The sequence below is a fragment of the Balaenoptera borealis genome (assembly GCF_965194805.1).
Source record: "Balaenoptera borealis genome assembly, chromosome: 4".
Lineage (NCBI taxonomy): Eukaryota > Metazoa > Chordata > Mammalia > Artiodactyla > Balaenopteridae > Balaenoptera > Balaenoptera borealis.
This window is the reverse complement of record NC_138861.1, coordinates 113,804,069-113,822,726: the sequence shown is the minus strand read 5'-3', so window position 1 is coordinate 113,822,726 and position 18,658 is coordinate 113,804,069. Positions and strand designations below refer to the sequence as shown.

The 18,658-nt window shown below is 39.6% G+C and overlaps 1 protein-coding gene across 3 annotated transcripts in view; it reads right to left on the bottom strand.

Moving 5' to 3' along the window:
* The window catches only part of STK32B (serine/threonine kinase 32B), a 342,757-nt gene that overhangs the window by 236,727 nt on the left and 87,372 nt on the right, over positions 1–18,658 (bottom strand). For all 3 annotated transcript variants that reach the window (XM_082389996.1, XM_082389998.1, XM_082389997.1), the window contains exon 2: positions 14,786–14,841. In XM_082389996.1, the coding sequence (XP_082246122.1) occupies positions 14,786–14,841 (56 nt within the window). The remainder of the gene's footprint in view (positions 1–14,785; positions 14,842–18,658) is intronic.

Sequence of the window (18,658 nt, the reverse complement as noted above, 5' to 3'; positions counted from 1 at the left end):
AGGAGAGTTTGGAGGTAATTCCAAGAGGTGATCGTGTGTTTTATAAATAATGCCACTGCTTACGCACACAGTTTCCCTCTGGAGTCATAAGGGACATTGCTTTGTCAGGAAACACCAAAAAGTAGTCATGGGGGCAAGGGTCCAGGACCAACCTTGGTGCTTTCTGACACCCTTATTGCTGGAAATGTATCTTTTAGGGTGAAGCAAGGTTGAGACCACTTTATAGATGTAAAAAGGCCTGGGAAGGCTCATCCAGAATATGAAATGAGACGTCATTGTTGGAAAATGGGAAATGCAAATGAGCAATGATGTCTGTTAAACTGGTCAGTAATGGATCATTTGCTCTGGCCTATGCTTGGAAGCCATTCGCAAATGAGCCTGCATTTCCTGTGATATTCAGCTCTTAATAAAGTGATCCCTGGGAGCCAGCAAATTCCTCCAACCTATGCCTCAAGCCAAACATGGACTAATTAATATGAAAGGAATAAATATTTCATTAAAAAGAAATGGATTCCACTGCTTATAAAAGATGTCTGCATGAACAATAAAAGCTTCTAGTAAAAGAATCATGTTTAAGAATTCTAGAAATGATTCTTACATAAGAATAGCAGCTCACTTTGGAAACACAGAGAAGTTAGGTAACTTGCCCAGAGTCACCTGGTTGACCAGAATTCCAACTCAGCTCTGTCAGACTTGGAGGCAAAGCTCTCTAACCATTTTGCTATAAACTGATTAACTCCTGCATTGTCCTGAAAAGAGCAAACATATATTCCAAACTCCTGCTTGTGGCAGACACAATGTTGGCTGGGCATCTTACACACATTTGCTGCCATGGCCCCATTACTAAGTCTGTCCCTGCCACAGGACCTTTGCATCTGCTGCCCCTTTTGTATGTGATGCTCTACCCCCTGGATCTCCACATGGTCTGTTTCCTTCTTAGCAGTTAGGCCTTGGCTTAAATGTCTCCTTCTCAGCAAAGCCTTCTTCTCTGTTGCCCTCTCCTCCAAGGAAAGCAGGCCTACCCTCCCAGGTCATTGCACTATGCATTTTCTGCAGAGCAACTATCATTATTGAAATCGTGGTTGGGTATTGTTTGTGTATTTGTCTCCCTTACTAACTGTCCGCTCTATGGCATCAGGGACCTTGTCCATCTAGTTTGCCACACCATCACAAGTACCTAGACTAATGCTGGGACAGAACAGTTGGCATAAACATTTACCGTCTGACTCAAGGTCCTGCTATGCTTTCCACCATGCTACCCTTATCTTAAAAGATGAAAAAGATTTCCAAAGACTACATTTTTAAAGGAAAAAAAACACTAAGTCAAATGTTTCTGAACATTCAAACTTATAAACATATATATAAAATCGAATCTCGACTTAATTCCAGAATGGATTTGTTGCAGTCTGGGCACTAAATTGGTTAGTCCGCTATTAATCAAAAATTTTTTTTCACACTATGAATTCACATGCAGATGTGAAACTCTGGAATGTGGAATGAGACAGCTAATAATATGCTTGCATGTGGAAATGATCATCATTGCATAATGAGAGTGTGGAGTCTGGAATTATCATCTGTGCAACTCTTGCTCAATTTTATCCAGACTCTTCCTTTGAGAGACATAAAGAGCTATTATCATATAAATCTGTGCCACTTTTTGCTGTTTTATGTGCAGACTGCCTCTGGCTATTCCATGAATTTTAATTAACTCTCTGTTTATTTTGCTTCAACCCTATGACTCTCTAAGCACGGGGCCCATTTGCTAATCCAAGAAACACACTTTTGAAGCAAACTTCTCAGAAAGGTCTGCTAAAGGTATCTTCCTCCTTCCCTTGAAAATAATTAAGCCCTGTTGACTTCAAAGTTGACTCAGAGCAGAACACTCCAGCCTGGACTCTCTCTGCTGGTGCAGGAGCAAAATGTCCAATGGCTCAACCAACCGAGGGGTCAAGAGCAACCTGTGGGAGGTGGAGAGTGAGGCAGGAGAGAGGTGGAAATTAAAGGGACATTTGTGAAAAATTAGAGTTTGCAGCAGGGGAGATAGAGAAATTCTCCTCAGGACCCTAACCGAGAGGCAGTCAGTATAAACCGGTCAACTAACTCTTATCAGTTGATTGGTTAATTGTCAAGTTTTTCATTCATTTACATAATATGTATTCATTCAGTTAATTATATAGAGCATATATGTCATATGTATCATATGCACGTGTATATGTAAGTATATATTATATATGAATATAAATATATACACTGCTTAGTGGATATGTATATATGCATGTATTTGTATGTATATACATGCATATCTATATGTGTGTAGATATACATATATACTGCTTTGTGGGCTTACATATATATGTACACATATATGAGTGTGTATATGTATATAATATATGGTGGGTATATGTATATCTGCCTATATATAAACTGTTTAGTGGGTGTATATATATATGTATATATGTATATTTACTGCTTATATGCATATACATATACATGTGTTTATATATACTATATGTATGTGTATATACATGCATATAGATATGTGTGTATATGTTTATATATATATGCATGTGTCTATGTATACAGCTTACTAGGTGTGTATATATGCATATTCATATGTGTGCTCACATATATATACACATATACACTGCTTAACGTGTGTATACATGTATCTATATGCTGATTAGTGAGTGTGTATATGTATGTGCATTATGCATATATGTATGTGTAAATATACATATGTGTGTATATGTATTATACTTTATACATATATATTTGCTTAGTAGGTACTGGAGATACAACTGTGAACAATGAGGGAACATTGCTGCCCTCACAGAGCTTATGTTCTGGTGCACGAGACCAACAACTAAGAGGACAAATTAATAAGCATGTAATGGAATTACAGGTAATGACAGGTGCACTGAAGAAAAGGGGACCAGAAAGGGTACGTGGATATGAAATGCTTGGGGTGGAGTCAAGTGGGGTGGATATTCAGAGAGGGCCTCCACTGAGGGGACATTTGAGCAGAATTCTGTATGGTATGAGTGATCCTTGCAGAGTTCTGGGGGAAAGTGATCAAGGTTGAGGGCACAGCAAGTGTAAAGGTTCTGAGTTAGAAATAAGTTCAGCATGTTCGAGAGATGAGAAGAAGGGCTGAGTGGAATGAGTAGGAAGATGGAGTGGGTAGAGAGAGGTGTCAGCAAACTAGGCATAAGTCAGACTGCTGGGCCTTGTGGGCCAGCAGAAGAGGTTGGCATTCATTCTGAAAGCAGCAAGCATGTGAGCCAATCCATGCTTTATCACATCACTGGCTGCTATGTGGACCAGCGCTTTCCCTCTTCTTTCTCTCTCCCCCTCATCCATTCTCTAGGTAGCATTTATTGAGCCTTTACCACCTGCTGAGCACTAAGCCAGGTGCTGATGGGACTGGGCAGGTGAATATGACCAATCCCAAGCTTTCAGGAATCTCACAGTCTGATGGCAGAGGCAGCTGAGCAAGCTGAAGACCATCCCTTGGCAAGATGTGCTGTGACAGATGGAAAGAGGAAGCTAAGACAGACAGGTACTTCCCCTGACGCACCCCTTCAGGTGGTTACCTAAAACTTTCCAGAACCCACCACATCACCCAGGGCCAAGAAGACATGGAAGGCATTTTAAAAATGCCAACCATATGTCAGGTCTGATGTTGAAGGCTGCATGGACTCTGCCCCTTATTTTCACAGTAAGATCACTCAGGGCATTCTTTATTTTAAGTCTTTATTTGCCTTCATTGTACAAAGGTATTTTTGTTCAATATAGAATTCTGGGTTGATGGTTCTTCTCTTTTATCACTAGAGAGATATCGCTCCGTTGTCTTTGGGCTTACATAGTTTCCATTTCCTAACACAATGTGTCCTTTTGTTCTCTGGTTGATTTTAAGATTTTCTCTTAATGGCTTTAAACTATTTATTAATTGATTATGATGATCATTGATGATGTTTTCCTTGTGTTTCTCTTGCTTGCAGTCGGTTGAACTTCTTGGATTTGATTTTATCATTTTCATCAATTAAAAAAAATTCAGCCACTATTTCTGCAAATATATTTTATATGCCCATCCCTCCTTCTGGGACTCCAATTACACATATGTTATTAAACTATTGCATGTTGTTCCGTAAGTCACTGAGGCTCTGTTAATTTTTTTTTCCTCTATGCTTCATCATGTATAGTTTCTATTGCTATATCTTCAAGTTCGCTAACCTTTTCTTCTGCACTGCCTAATTTGCTGTTAATCCCATCCAATGAATACTTCATTTCATATATTGTAGTTCTCATCTCTCTAAATTCTATTTGAGTGGTTACCAGAGGAAAGAGGGGTGGGGGGAAGGGAAAGAGAGGGAAAGGGAATTAAGAGGAACAAACTACTAGGTATAAAATAAATAAGATACAAGGATATAATGTATGGCATAGGGAATATAACAAATACTTTATAATAACTTTAAATGTAGTATAATCTATGAAAATATCAAATCACTATTTTGTACACCTGAAACTAACCATTGTAAATCAATAAAAATATATAAATAAATAAAGTAAAATTGCAATGTCCAGTGTCCAAAAAAAATTACTAGACATGCAAAGAAGCAGGAAAATATGACCCATAAGCAGGAGGAAAATTAATAAAGAAAAACAAACCCAGAAATGGCACCAGTGATGAAATTAGTAAATAAGCATTAGTGATCAAATTATTTAAACAATTTTAAACAAAATTTAAAAGAGCTATTATTAATATGTTATGTATGTTCAAGGATTTTAAGGAAAATGTGAACATAATAAGGACAGAAATGGGCATTCTTGTTTTTCAGAAGAGGAAACATAGGTTTGCAGAAGCTTTATGACTGGTCCAAGTTCACATGGCTAGAAACAGCAGGACCAGAATCTGAGCCTAGGCCTCCCCATCTAGAAAGCCCATGCTCTTTCCTCTATGTTATGTTACTTCCCAAACCAAATGTCCAGTGTTTTTGGACACTGATGGACACTATCCCCCTGACCCCCATGGTCTCCTGCTGATACACATGTGACTAAAGCTAGTTTCAACCTAACTTCTGTATTTGGGAGGAACATGTGGAAACAAAACAGGCTGTGTGTGACAGTGGGGTCCTCTCTAGGCTTCTGACTCATCATATGTAAATGGGGATAATAATGCCCAGCACACTGGGCTTTTAGGGCAACAAGGATGGTAAGAGGGGTCCAGTTCCTAGGACAATGACTGTGAGTTTCTGATTGGTCAGGACTCTACTCCAAGTTGCAAATACTGGGAACCCAACATGATCTTGCATAATCAAAACAGGATGCCAGCTCCTGTAGCTGGTAAGGACAGTGGATAAGGCTCACAGGACTGGAAGAGCACAAAGGCAGAGGCACTGATGGTACCTAGCCATGTTCCCTCTCCTGCACCTCCACACACCTCAGGATGCTTACTGTGGACACCTGTGACTCTCTGCTGGGGACCTTCTTCTGCCCTGGATGGGATAAGCCAAAAAGTGCAGGAGAGGTAATGCTGCTTAAAGCAGCCCTCCATCAATGATGAACAGGGAACTGTGCATAAAAACATCAGCTTCTCTGACCTTCGGCTGCCTTCAAGGCACCCTCGGCATTGAGTTCCAGAATGGAGGTGGGTCCAAGGGCCTCAGTGGTGAGTGGCTTCACCAAATGCCCATCCTTGGCTGCCTTGCTTTCTGGGTCTCAGTCCCTCTCTCTTTCAGGTGCTTCCTGGGATCACCTCCCTCCCAAAAACTGCTTGCACTCAATGCTTTGTCTCAGTTTCAGCTCCTGGAGGAACCCAAGCTCAGACAGTGCCCAGCAGAGCCAGGACTGGGGTCCAGCAAGTGAGGGGGCAAAATGTAAGGAAGCAATGTCGACCTGCATTTGGAGGACCCTGGGAGCAATGCTTCCTTAAATTTTCACTCCTGGTGCCTTGCTTGCTCGCCCCAGTCCTGACCCTACTCAACAGGAGTCCATCTCTCCACCTGCCTCTTACATCTGTTTGTTTCTTCACTTTGGGCCTCATTCTTTCCTTTTGCAGAGAGACTTTCACCTTCACCAGTTGCTGAGAAAAACGGTCACCAACTCATGCAGACCTGTTTTCTTACAGTACATCATTAATGAGAGGATGAGAACAAGCCTTTCACCTCTGATTCCGTGGAAGGATTATGAATGGCTGGGCTTGGGTCACACAGCCACTCCTTGGACCAAACACCAGTCTAGCTGAATATGGCCCAAGTGGTTGGCCCAGCCAGGTCACATGCCCATCTCACAAGGTGAGTGAGGGACCACAATAATTGACAGTCTACATGGGGTGGGGGAGATGTTTTCCAAAGGAAAGAGATGTTATTGTGATAAGAAAGGGGACCAAAAAGCATGCTGAACAGTCAAAAACAACAGTTACTACAGTCCACTATGATTCTCCATTCCCTTTCCTTTTTACAGATGAGTAAACTAAGCTTCAGGGTGGCTAATTCACTTTCCCAGGTAGCCACAACTAGTACATATCAGAGGCAGCCTCCTTCCCGAATCTAAAGTGTTTCCACTGAGATATGTAGAAATTAATCTGCTGTGCCTCAACTGTCCTAAAATTCAGTCATAAAAGGGTTATACAAATTTTCAGTGAATTCTTGCTAAAAATCAGTGGATTGCCTGCAGCTGTTTACTTTGGTGCTACACTGGGGAAGCACAACTTCCTCCAGAATGAAAGTAAAATGAGATTTCTGTGAATTCACATGTGCTTTTTCCTGATAACCAAGGCTACTGTCATACTTTAACAATGAAATGTCTTTCTTGAAAACTCTTAATAAATGTCAGATATCAAACCTGCCAAAGGCAGATAGCGAAGCCAAAATATCCATTCAGTATTAGGAGGGTGGTTTTCTTCATCTTAGTCCAGCTCAGCTCCACCTTGAGTCTCATAATAGTCATACAGACTCATCTGCACTTACCATGAAAGGCAGTGATTATTTGGTATTTTGACCACAACAAAGCTATGTTTGATTGCCTTGAAGTAAACTAACCTCATCCTGAATACTGGATGTTTGTGTACATTTTACATGAATTTGGGTGTCATCAAGAAATTGCTACAACCTAAGAGGGACTTAAAACTAGATCCTCTATAAAGCTTGCATTTTTTTCAGAACATCCATTATAACCATAGCTTTAATACATTTATGCTCTGGAATACAGGTTCTGAGAGCCAAGCCAGTAGGCAAACAGCAGCACAGATGTAGGCAGAAAAGGAAAACAAAACTTTTAAGGATGGTGACAGGATATAATCAATTAATGATTCATGAGGGCATATGCTAACAGATTTGGTAGTATGACAGGAAGGGGTGCAAGGAGCTCAGAACCAAAATCATCATTGACATGAGGGTAAAAGTGATATGCTTCTATGTGGTGCCGATTGTGTTGTGGATTTAAAAAGTTGCTTCCATTTTCCTTCATCCATGAAATCCTCAACATAAGGGACAACAGAAACTAAAGATTTAACAGAATTTTAAAATCTTTTGTTGTTGTTGAAGTTCAGCTACTATCCATAGAGACTAGAGGCAAACTTCCTAAATTCTCTGGGCCACAACTCTTCTCTCTGAAAAATCTAGAGAAGGGGAATCTCAAACGTGGCACATAAACTCTGCCCAAATCTCTGGCTGACCCCTAAGGACTATAAGGGGCAGACTATAAGCAATACAGTGAAGAAGAAAAGACTGCGCTTTGTGTGCCTGCTCAAGAGGCAGAGTATGCAGTGTAAATCCAACCAAGTCAATTGCTCATTAAAAATATATTTTCAAAGAAATACAATGCAATCCAAAGTCTATACAACATAGCATTGGCAATATCCAGGATGCAACCCAAAACTATGCAACATATAAAGAACCAGGAAAATGTAACCCATCCTCAATGGAGGTGAATCTTAAAATGACCCATATGTTGGAATTAGCATAAAGGACATGAAAACAGCTCTTATGACTATGAATATGCTGCATGATATAAAGGGCAATATGATAGAAATAAATGAAAATATAGGAAATCTAAGCAAAGAGAGAGAAAATATTTTCTTTTAATCCAGAATTTCCACCTAGGCACATCATAGCCAAATTGCTGAAAGTCAAAGATTAAAGGAAAATCTTGAAAGGAGAGAGACGAAAGTGACACATTACTATCAGATAATAATGATTCAAGTCTAATGACGTCTCATCAGAAAGCATGGAGGTCAGCTGACAATGGTACAAAATCTTTAAAGCAGTGAAGAAAAAACTGTCAACCCAATAACCTGTATCCAGTAAAAATATTCTTTAAGAAACAAGGTGAAATAAATACATTTCAGATAAAATAAAATTAAGAGAATGCGTTGACAGGAGACTTGCACCACATAAAATACTAAAGAAAATTCTTCAGGATGAATGGAAAGGATACCAGAGGGAAATTCAGACCTTCACGAAAGGTATGGGTAAATATCAAGAACTATTTTCCTCCTAATTTTTTAAAAGCCAAAAAGCTACACATATTTTAAAATAAGTATATATTTTACACATATATTATATATGCATATATTTCTATACATTTAAAGCAAAAAACTATAATATTGTATTGGAGACTTATGATTTAAGAAGCTGTAATACATATGACAGCTATAGTATAATGGTTGACAGGAGTGGTAAATAGACCTATACGGCTGCCAGGTTTTTATATTTTATGTGAAGTATAAAATATTAACTCTAAGCAGACTGTGAAATAAATTGAAGATGTGTATTATAATCCCTAGAGCAACAATTTTAAAACATAACACAAGGAAGTATAGCTATAAAGTCAGTAGATAAATTAAATGGAGATTCTAAATATTCAATTAATCCAAAGCAAGACAGGAAAAGAGAAACAGAAGAACAAAAGAGAAAGAGAACAAGAACAAATAAAGGACTAAAAGAGATTACCAGGTGGATTTAAAGAGAAGCAAGACCTAACTATATGCTATCCTCAAGAGATTTATGTCAGATATAAAAACACAGATAGAATGAAAGAAAAAAAAAGGAAAAATATATGCCATGTAGGTTGGAATGACTATATTAATCTCAGAAAAAATAGGCTTCAAAAAAGATTATTAGCAGAGATAGAAAAGTATATTTCACAATGATAATAAGGTCAATTCATCATGAGGCCATAACAACCATAAAACAGTATGCACCTAACAACAGACCTTCCAAGTATAAGAAGCAAAACTGACAGAATTAAAGGAAGAAGAAGCAACTCCAAAATCAGAGTTGGAGATTGTATACAACCATCTCAGAAATGGATAAAACAACTAGATTGTTAAAATCAGTAAAGACAGAGATTGAGGAAGGAGGCGGTTCAAGATGGCGAAGTAGGAAGATCCTGAACTCACCTCCTTCCATGGGCACAACAAATTTACAGCTACCTATGGAAAAATTCCCTATGAAAAGGATCCAAAAACTAGCTGAACAGCTCCTCCACAGCAAAGGATAAAAGAGCCACATCAAGACGGGAAGGAGAAGCAGAGATGCGATCTTGCCCGAAACCCCACGCCCAGCGTAGTGACCTGAAATTGGGAGGGGTCTCACAAATACAAAACTTCTCCCTGAGGAGCCAGGGGTCTGTGCTCTCATCTGGCATCCCAATCCTTGGGACCTGCACTGGTAAGAAGAGCTCCCAAAATGCCTGGCTTTGAAAACCAGCAGGATTTACATCCAGAAGAACCATAGGGCTGTAGGGAACAGGGAACGCACCCTTAAAGGGCTCGCACGCAGACTCACTCGTCCTAGGACCCAGCACAAAAGCAACAGTATGGAAAGGTCTAGACCATAGGTGAAGGAGATTTATTTACTAATCTTAAAGCATCTGCTGGAGGGGCAGGAATCTGTTGGGACTCTTCCTGGAAACAGAAGCTGGCAGGTGCCATTTTTGTGCTCTCTCTCCACCTTGTTAGGCCCAGTGTACATGCCTCATCCTCATGCCACTTCTGCAGCCCTGCCAAAGCCAGTTGGCACATGCAGCCCATACAGTGTATGCCTCTTGAGCACCTGGCTCTGGTGTCCAGGGGGGATTGTGTTTTGGGACCCCATGGGTCTGAAACAATCAGAGAGACTATTCTTGGCAGGCTACCACACTCCAGTTACTGCACAGACAGCTGACTGTGATGCACCCCCAGTCTTCCTGTGAAAAAGCCCTATTTACCTGTCTTGAAGCTTCAGCCTGATGGACAGGCTTCCAGTTTTCCATACGTCTAGAGGCTATGGAAGGTCTAGGGGATATCACCTTTGTGCTCTCCCTTGACCTCACTACAGCTCACTGGTACCTCCCAGAAATGAAATCAAACACTCACCTGGAGCCCCGATTTTTGCAACTTCACTAATGGGACACCTGTAGATCACCTGGTGCGGAGGCCAGCAAGGTTTACAATTGCATTTTCACAGTACTGTGTATATTTGCATACCTTAAAAGCTGCTGCCTAGTTTCTAATCAGCCTGAAATTAAGGGCTAACTGAGATCCCACCCTCTGGAACACTCACAAGTCTTCAACAACTGGGAATTACCCAGAATAAATCAGGGTGCTAAGACAATCACAATGGTTCAAAATATAACCAAGAGCTAGGGCAAGTTTAAACAAGAAGGTTCATCTCCTTCACAAGGCCACTACTTCAAGACTGGGAAAGATGGCTGTTTTGCCTAATACATGGAAACACACAGAGAGTCAAGCAAAATGAGGAGAGAAAGGAATTTGTTCCAAACAAAAGGAAAAGATAAAACCACAGGTTAAAAAAAAAAAACCTTAATGAAATGGAGATAAGTAACTTAGCTGAAACAGAGTTCAAAATGTTAGTCATAAAGATGCTCACTGAACTTGGGAGAAGACTGGATGAACACAGAGAGAACTTAAACAGAGATAGAAAGTATAAGTAAGTACCAAATAAAAGTCACAAAGATGAAATATACAATAACTGAAATGAAAAATACACTAGAGGGGTTCAATAGCAGACTACAAGAAGCAGAGAAAGAATCAGTGATCTGGAAGAGAGGTCACTGGAACTCATTCAAATAGAGCAGCAAAAAGAAAAAAAAATTCAAAAAGTGGAGATAGCTTAAGGGACCTATGAGACAACATCAAGCAGAATGACATTTGCATTATATGGGTCCAGAGGGAGAAGAGAGAGAAATAGGCAGACAACTTATTTAAGGGAATAATGGCTGAAAACTTCCCTAATCTGGAAAAGGAAACAGACATCCAGATTCAGGAAGCCCAGAGAGTTCCAAACAAAATGAACTCAAATAGACCCACACCGAGACACATTACAGTTAAAATGTCAAAAGCTGAAGCTAAATCATAAAGGCAGCAAGAGAAAAACTTGTTACAAACAAGGGAAACCCCATAATACTATCAGCAGATTTTTTTAGCAGAAACTTTGAAGGCCAGCACTTTCAAAGTGCTGAAAGGAAAAAACTTCCAACCAAGAATAATTGACTCAGCAAGGTTATTATCTAGAATTGAAGGAGAGATAAAGAGCTTTCCAGACAAACAAAAGCTAAAGGAGTTCATCACCACTAACCCAGACCTACAATAAATGTTAAAGGGACTTCTTTAAGCTGAAAAGAAAGGGCACTAATTAGTAAAAATCTCACTGGTAAAGGTAAATATATAGTAAAAGTAGTGTACTGATCACTTACAAAGCTATTATGAAGTTTAAAAAATAAAAGTAATAAAAATAACTAATAATTTAGTTAAATGATACATGAAATTTAAAAAATGTAAAATGTGAAATCAAAAACATAAAATGTGAAGGGGGTTCAAAATGCAGAGTTCGAGAATGCATTCAAACTTAACTTACTATCAGTTTTAAATAGATGATTTTATATATACACATACATATATATTTATGTGTCTGTGTATATATATATAAGCTGTTACATGTGAGCCTCATGGTAACCATAAAGCAATAGCCTATAGTAGATACACAAAAGATAGTGATAAAGGAATCTAAGCATAACCCTATAGAATGTCATCAAACCAAAAGGGAAGAATGCAAGAGAAGAAGAAAGAAACATAGAGGAACTACAAAACGGCCAGAAAACAATTATCAAAATGGCAATAAGTACATAGTTATCAATACTTACTATAAATGTAAATGGACTAAATTCTCCAAACAAAACACATAGAATGGCTGAACGGATAAACACCAAGACCCATATATATGCTGCCCACCACAGACTCATTTCAGATGTAAGGACACACACAAACTGAAAGTGAAAGGATGGAAAAAAATGTGTCATGCAAATAGAAACCAAAAGAGAGCTTGGGTAGATATACTTATATTAGACAAAATAGACTTTAAAACAAAGACTAATAAAAGGCAAAGATGAGCATTACATAATGATAAAGTCATCTCCAGCAAGAAGACATAACATTTGTAAATATTTAGGCACCCAACATAAGAGCACCTAAATATATAAAGTAAATATTAACAGATCTAAAAGGAGAAATTGACAGCAATACAATAATGATAGGGGACTTATAACACTTATAACAATGGAAAGACTATCCAGACAGAAAATCAACATGGAAACATCAGCCTTAAAGCACACTTTAAACAAGATGGACTTAATACATACATACTGAACATTCCATCCAAAAGCAGCAGAATACACGTTCTTCTCAAGTGGACATGTAACATCGTCCAAGATAGATCATATGTTAGGCTACAAAAGTAGTCTCAATAAATATAAGATCAAAATCATGTCAAGTATCTTTTCTGACCACAATGGTATGAAACTAGAAATCATTTACAAGAAGAAAACTGGAAAAACACAAATACGTGGAGACAAACAACATGCCACTGAACAACCAATGGATCAAAGAAGAAATCAAAGGAGAAATTTAAAAAAATACCTTGAGACAAATGAAAATGGAAATACAACATACCAAAATCTGTGGAATGCAGCAAAAGCAGCTCAAAAAGGGAAGTTTATAGTGATAGAGGCTTACCTCAAGAAACAAGAAAAACCTCAAATTAACAACCTAACGATAAAGCTAAAGTAACTAGGAAAAGAAGAATAAATGAAGCCCAAAGGTACCAGAAGGAAGGAAACAATAAAAGTCAGAATAGAAATTAATGAAATAGAGACTAAAAAGACAATAGAAAAGATCAATGAAACTACGAGCTGATTCCTTGAAAAGATAAACAAAATTGACAAGTCTTTAGCTAGACTCACTATGAAAAAAAGAGAGAGGGCTCAAATACATAAAATCAGAAATGAAAGCGATAAAATTACAACTAATACCAAAGAAATACAAAGGATCGTAAGACACTACTATGAACCATTATATGCCAACAAATTGGACAACCCAGAAGAAATGTATAAATTCCTAGAAACATGCAATCTTCCAAGACTGAATAATGAAGAAAGAGAAAATTATGAATAAACATAATTACTAGTAAGGAGATTAAAAACTCTCAACAAACAAAATCCAGGGTCAGACAGCTTCACTGGTGAATTCTACCAAACACCCAAATGTTTAATACCTATACTTCTCAAACTCTTCCTGTGGAGGAGGGAACACTTCCAAACTGATTTTACAAGGTCAGCATTACCCTGATACCAAAACCAAACAAGGACACCACAAAAAAAGGAAATTACAGGCCAATGTACCTGATGAACATAGAAGCAAAAATCCTCAACAAAATATTGGCAAACTGAATTCAACAATACATTAAAAGGATCATCCACAGTATTCAAAGTGACATTTATTCCATGGCTGCAAGGACAATTCAACATCCACAAATCAATCAACATGATATACCAAATAGACAAAATGAAGGATAAAAATCACATGATCATCTCAATAGATGCAGAAAAAGCTTTTGACAAAATTCAACATCCACTTATGATAAAAACTCTCAACAAAATGAGTATAGAAGAAACCTCAACATAATAAAAGGCCATATATGACAAGCCCACAACTAGCATCATACTCAACAGTGTAAAGCTGAAAGTTTTTCCCTTTAGTTCAGGAACAAGACAAGAATGCCCATTCTCGCCACTTTTGTTCAACATGTGTAAATCTTGAGGACGTTATGCCAAGTGAAATAAGCCAGTCACAGAAAGACAAATACTGCATGATTCCATGTACAGGAGGTATCTAAAATATTCAAATTCATAGAACCAAAGACTGGAAAGCTGGTTGCCAGGGCTTGAGGGGATGGAGACACAGGGAATTACTAACTAATGGGCATAAAGCTTCAGCCAAGCAACATGAGTAAGCTCTAGAGATCCGCTATACAGTGTTCTATGTACAGCCAACAACAATACATATATTGTACACTTAAAAATTTAAGCAGGCAGATCTCATGTTAAATCTTCTTTCCACAATAATTTTTTTAAAGTGCCTCCATTGCAGGAAAAGAGCTACTGCTGGCCATCACATAAATTTGCGGGGTTTTTTCCACTTTCCTTATTTAGATCCTCAAGGAAGAAATAGCATTAGCAATCTTGAAATAATTACCATAGTAATTCACCTAAAGCAGGACTGCTGTAATTTAATTTTCAGAATGAAATTACAGCATATCCAAAGGAAACTATTCAGACTTCCTTTCACATTTCAAATTTAGCAAATTCAAATCTTTCTGTCAAACAGGAAATTCCCAATGCCCAGCAATCAACACAAAAACAAACACACAAACATGCACATAGGCATAAGCCCAGTGGTCGGAACTTTCCTATTTTATTGATGAAATTTGTTAAAATCCATCATTCTTACCTTCCCAAAACTCCCTTTACCAATGGCCCGTAGGATCTGAAAATGGTCAAAGTTGACTGTAAAAGAAAAAAGAGAAAAACAGGAATAAGTCAGATTTGTCAAACCTTGTTTTGGTTCTTAAACGTCCTTACCTGCACACCTACCCATTTATTTCAAATGGCTCCTGGTTTACTGCATCATGTTTGTCATGGCAGCACTCCACCACTGAATGGATACTTCTCAGCATATTCCATTTCCCCTCCCAGCACATATATTTGGCAGTTAACACCTCACCATATACCTAGACACCCACAACCATATACACCTATATGGTATATAGGAGGAGAGACATTTTTTGGGCCAGAGGGAAGGGAGGACAGAGAAAAACTTGGATACTTGGATTATCAAATTCTTGTACCTGTTAATCCCTTTGCCAGGATGACATTTCCTTACTTCTGGTTCCTGTCTTGTCCATCAAGCACTCTTACCTTACATACTCAGGCATCAGCTCACCTGCCTCAGTATCCAAGAAGTTAATCCCACCTCCATTATGGAACCTCTGGACCCCCAAGTTTCATGACCACACCATGGTCCTTCCCTGCTTGCGTGTCTGTCTAACCACTGATATCATGAGCCAAGAGGATGAGGATGGTGATCCCACACCTTCCTCCTGGTATTACCCTGTCTCATGCCTCCCTTTCATCACGTTTCTTGATGGGGCTCCCCATTCTTGCTATCTCTACTGCCTTGTTCCAGTATGGCATATACCCCATCCCCATAGCACAACAGGCCAACAACGTATGGCTATACCACTCGAGCCAATGGACAACTTTCTGTGCCCCTTCTACTTGGCCACTGTCTCTTTCTTGAAACACCTGCATGACTTCAATGGAAGCACACCCTCTCAATTTTCCATTTCATGCATCAGCCTTTTGGCACATGCATCTTTGTCCTCCTGGCCATTAATTACTGGACTCCGTCAAGCCTCCATCCTGCAACCTTCCTCTCCTCACTGGCTCCAAAGGTTTCAGTCACCACCTAATGGCCAGTGACTTTCCAGGCTGTGCGTACCAATTGATCCTACCACACAGAAACTCCTGGAGGCTTTGGAGCCACCTTGAACTCAATGGGTCCAAAATGGAACCTAGGAGAGGGTGTGTAGAAAAGGGAATCCTCCTCCACCATTGATGGGAATGTAAATTGATGCAGCCACTATGGAGAACAGTATGGAGGTTCCCTAAAAGACTAAAAATAGAACTACCATATGATCCACCAATCCCACTCCTGGGCATATATCCAGAAAACATGAAAACTCTAATTCAAAAAGACACATGCACCCCAATGTTCACAGCAGCACTATTCACAATAGCCAAGACATGGAAGCAACCTGAATGTCCATTGACAGAAGAATGGATAAAGGAGAAGTGGTACATATATACAATGGCATATTACTCAGCCATAAAAAGGAATGAAATAATGTCATTTGCAGCAACATGGATAAACCTAGAGATTATCATACTAAGTGAAGTAAGTCAGACAAAGAAAGACAACTATCATATGATAACACTTATATGTGGAATCTAACAAAATGATACAAATTAACTTATTTACGAAACAGAAACAGACTCACAGACATAGAAAAGAAACTTATGGTTACCAAAGGGGAAAGGGGAAGGGGGGAAGGATAAATTAAGAGTTTGGGATTAACAGATACACACTACTATATATAAAATAGATAATCAACAAGGACCTACTGTACAGGGAACTATATTCAATATCTTGTAATAACCTATAATGGAAAAGAACATATATATACACATACATAGGTATATATACACACATATATATATAGGCTGGTGGTTGCCAAGGGGGAGGCGGGGGGGAGAGGGATGGTTTGGGAGTTTGGGATGAGCAGATGCAAACTAGTATATATAGGATGGATAAACAACAAGGTCCTACTGTATAGCACAGGGAATTATATTCAACATCCTGTGATAAACCATAATGGAAAAGAATACGAAAAAGAATATATATGTATATAAAACCGAATATACAACTGAATCACTTTGCTGTACACCTGAAACTAACACAACATTGTAGATCAACCATACATCAATTAAAAAAAAAGAAACACGGCCTAGGATGAGTGGTTCAACATTCATTCGACCTCACAAGCTCAAAGCCTGGAACTCATCGTGGACTCCTCTCTCTCCCAACCCCACATCTAATCCTTCACTAGGTTAGGTCCATTTTACCTCTTCACTGTCTCTCCCATCCATCCACCCTGTGGCCACCCTCTGGTCTAACCCACATCGTCTCTCGCTCGGACAACCACAGTGGTCTTCCAACCACCTCTCTCAGGAGAGGGGTCTTCTTGCTCGTCCTCTGCTTACACCCCTCCAATGGCCCTTCCATTGCTTTCAGGGAAAAGAGGAAATTCCTCCCCATGGCCACGAGGCTACACAATTGGGCCCCTGTTACTTCTCCTGTTTCACCTCCTACCATGCTCCTCACAGCCACTGAGCTTCAGACTTGCAAGCTTTCCTTCTGTGCTTTGAGCAGCCATTCCCCACGCCTTTAATGCTCTTTTCTTGGCCCTACACTTGTTAACTCTGCTTCCTCTTCATTCTTCTGCAAGCAGAGAAGGCTGCTCTGACCCTTCAGCCTAAGTCTGCTCCGCCTATTATATACTCTCACAGCACCCGGGAATTTGCTCCGAAAGACATCATTCTGTGTTATTTTACATGCATTTGATTAAGATCGTTGATCCTCCACTAGACTCTAAGCTCCCTGAGGTCAAAGGCCATGTTTGTTTTTCTACTGTATCCCTACAGCTAGTACGGCATTAGTACACAGTCGTATTTGACAAATATTCATCAACTAAAGGAATGATTGAAAGCAGATCCCCATATTCATGGTGCCAGACACACTTCTTGGTACATAATGAGTATTCGGTAAATATTTCTGAATTAGACTGAATTACGGCCAGTTTCTAGTAACTAGGCAAGACATGCTATTTACAAAAGATGAAGGGAACTGATTAGTTCACTACATTATGGGGGCAAGGATAGGGGGAGGTGAATGAATACAATTAGTTCCTCGTGCATTCAACTCACCACCATGGAGGATAATTATGTTGAACTGTGTCCCTGCCAAACCAACGTCAGAATCCAGTGCGCCACCTAACACCTAACGTGCTTAGAATAGAGAGACAGGGTTAACGGTTAACTTAGCAAAACCTTGACCTAGATTGGTTTCCCTTGCGCATAACTTGCCAGGAAAAGAAACTGGGAAGAGAGAAAGCAGTGGGCTGGGACTGCACTTGTGATGTGACCAGCAATGAGCTAGGAAATGCACATATCCTATCCCAAGCCCCCAAGGTCCCGGGAGGCAGGCACCACTGTTGGCATTTGACACCTGCCCTCCCCACCAATTAGCAATAAACATCCCCACTCCCCTGAAGGCCATGCTCCTTCATGCTGCCATGTCCCTGTGCTGTTATTTCACCTGCTTGGAAAGCCATTCCTCCGACACCCTTTATTTCAGGGAAAACTCCTACCTGCCCTTTGACACACAGCTCACATATTCTTTTCACTCATGAAGCTTTCCCCCACTTCCAACAAATCACTTTCTCCTTAGTGCAATAGCAGAACCTTCTGCAGACATCGGTCCAGGGATCAGGAGACCCCAGCCTGGAGTCAAACTGCTTAGGTCCATAACCCAGATTGGATTTAAGTGAGTGAGTGTATGGCCCGGGTTTTTCATTTATTTCGCATCCCCCTGACCTGGTGTACTGAGACTTACATAATAGTGCCTCCATGAATACACTGAATAAGGGAAGGGTTTACACTTGATTGATAAGCAGATTGAAATGACTTCAGTCAATGAGAGTCC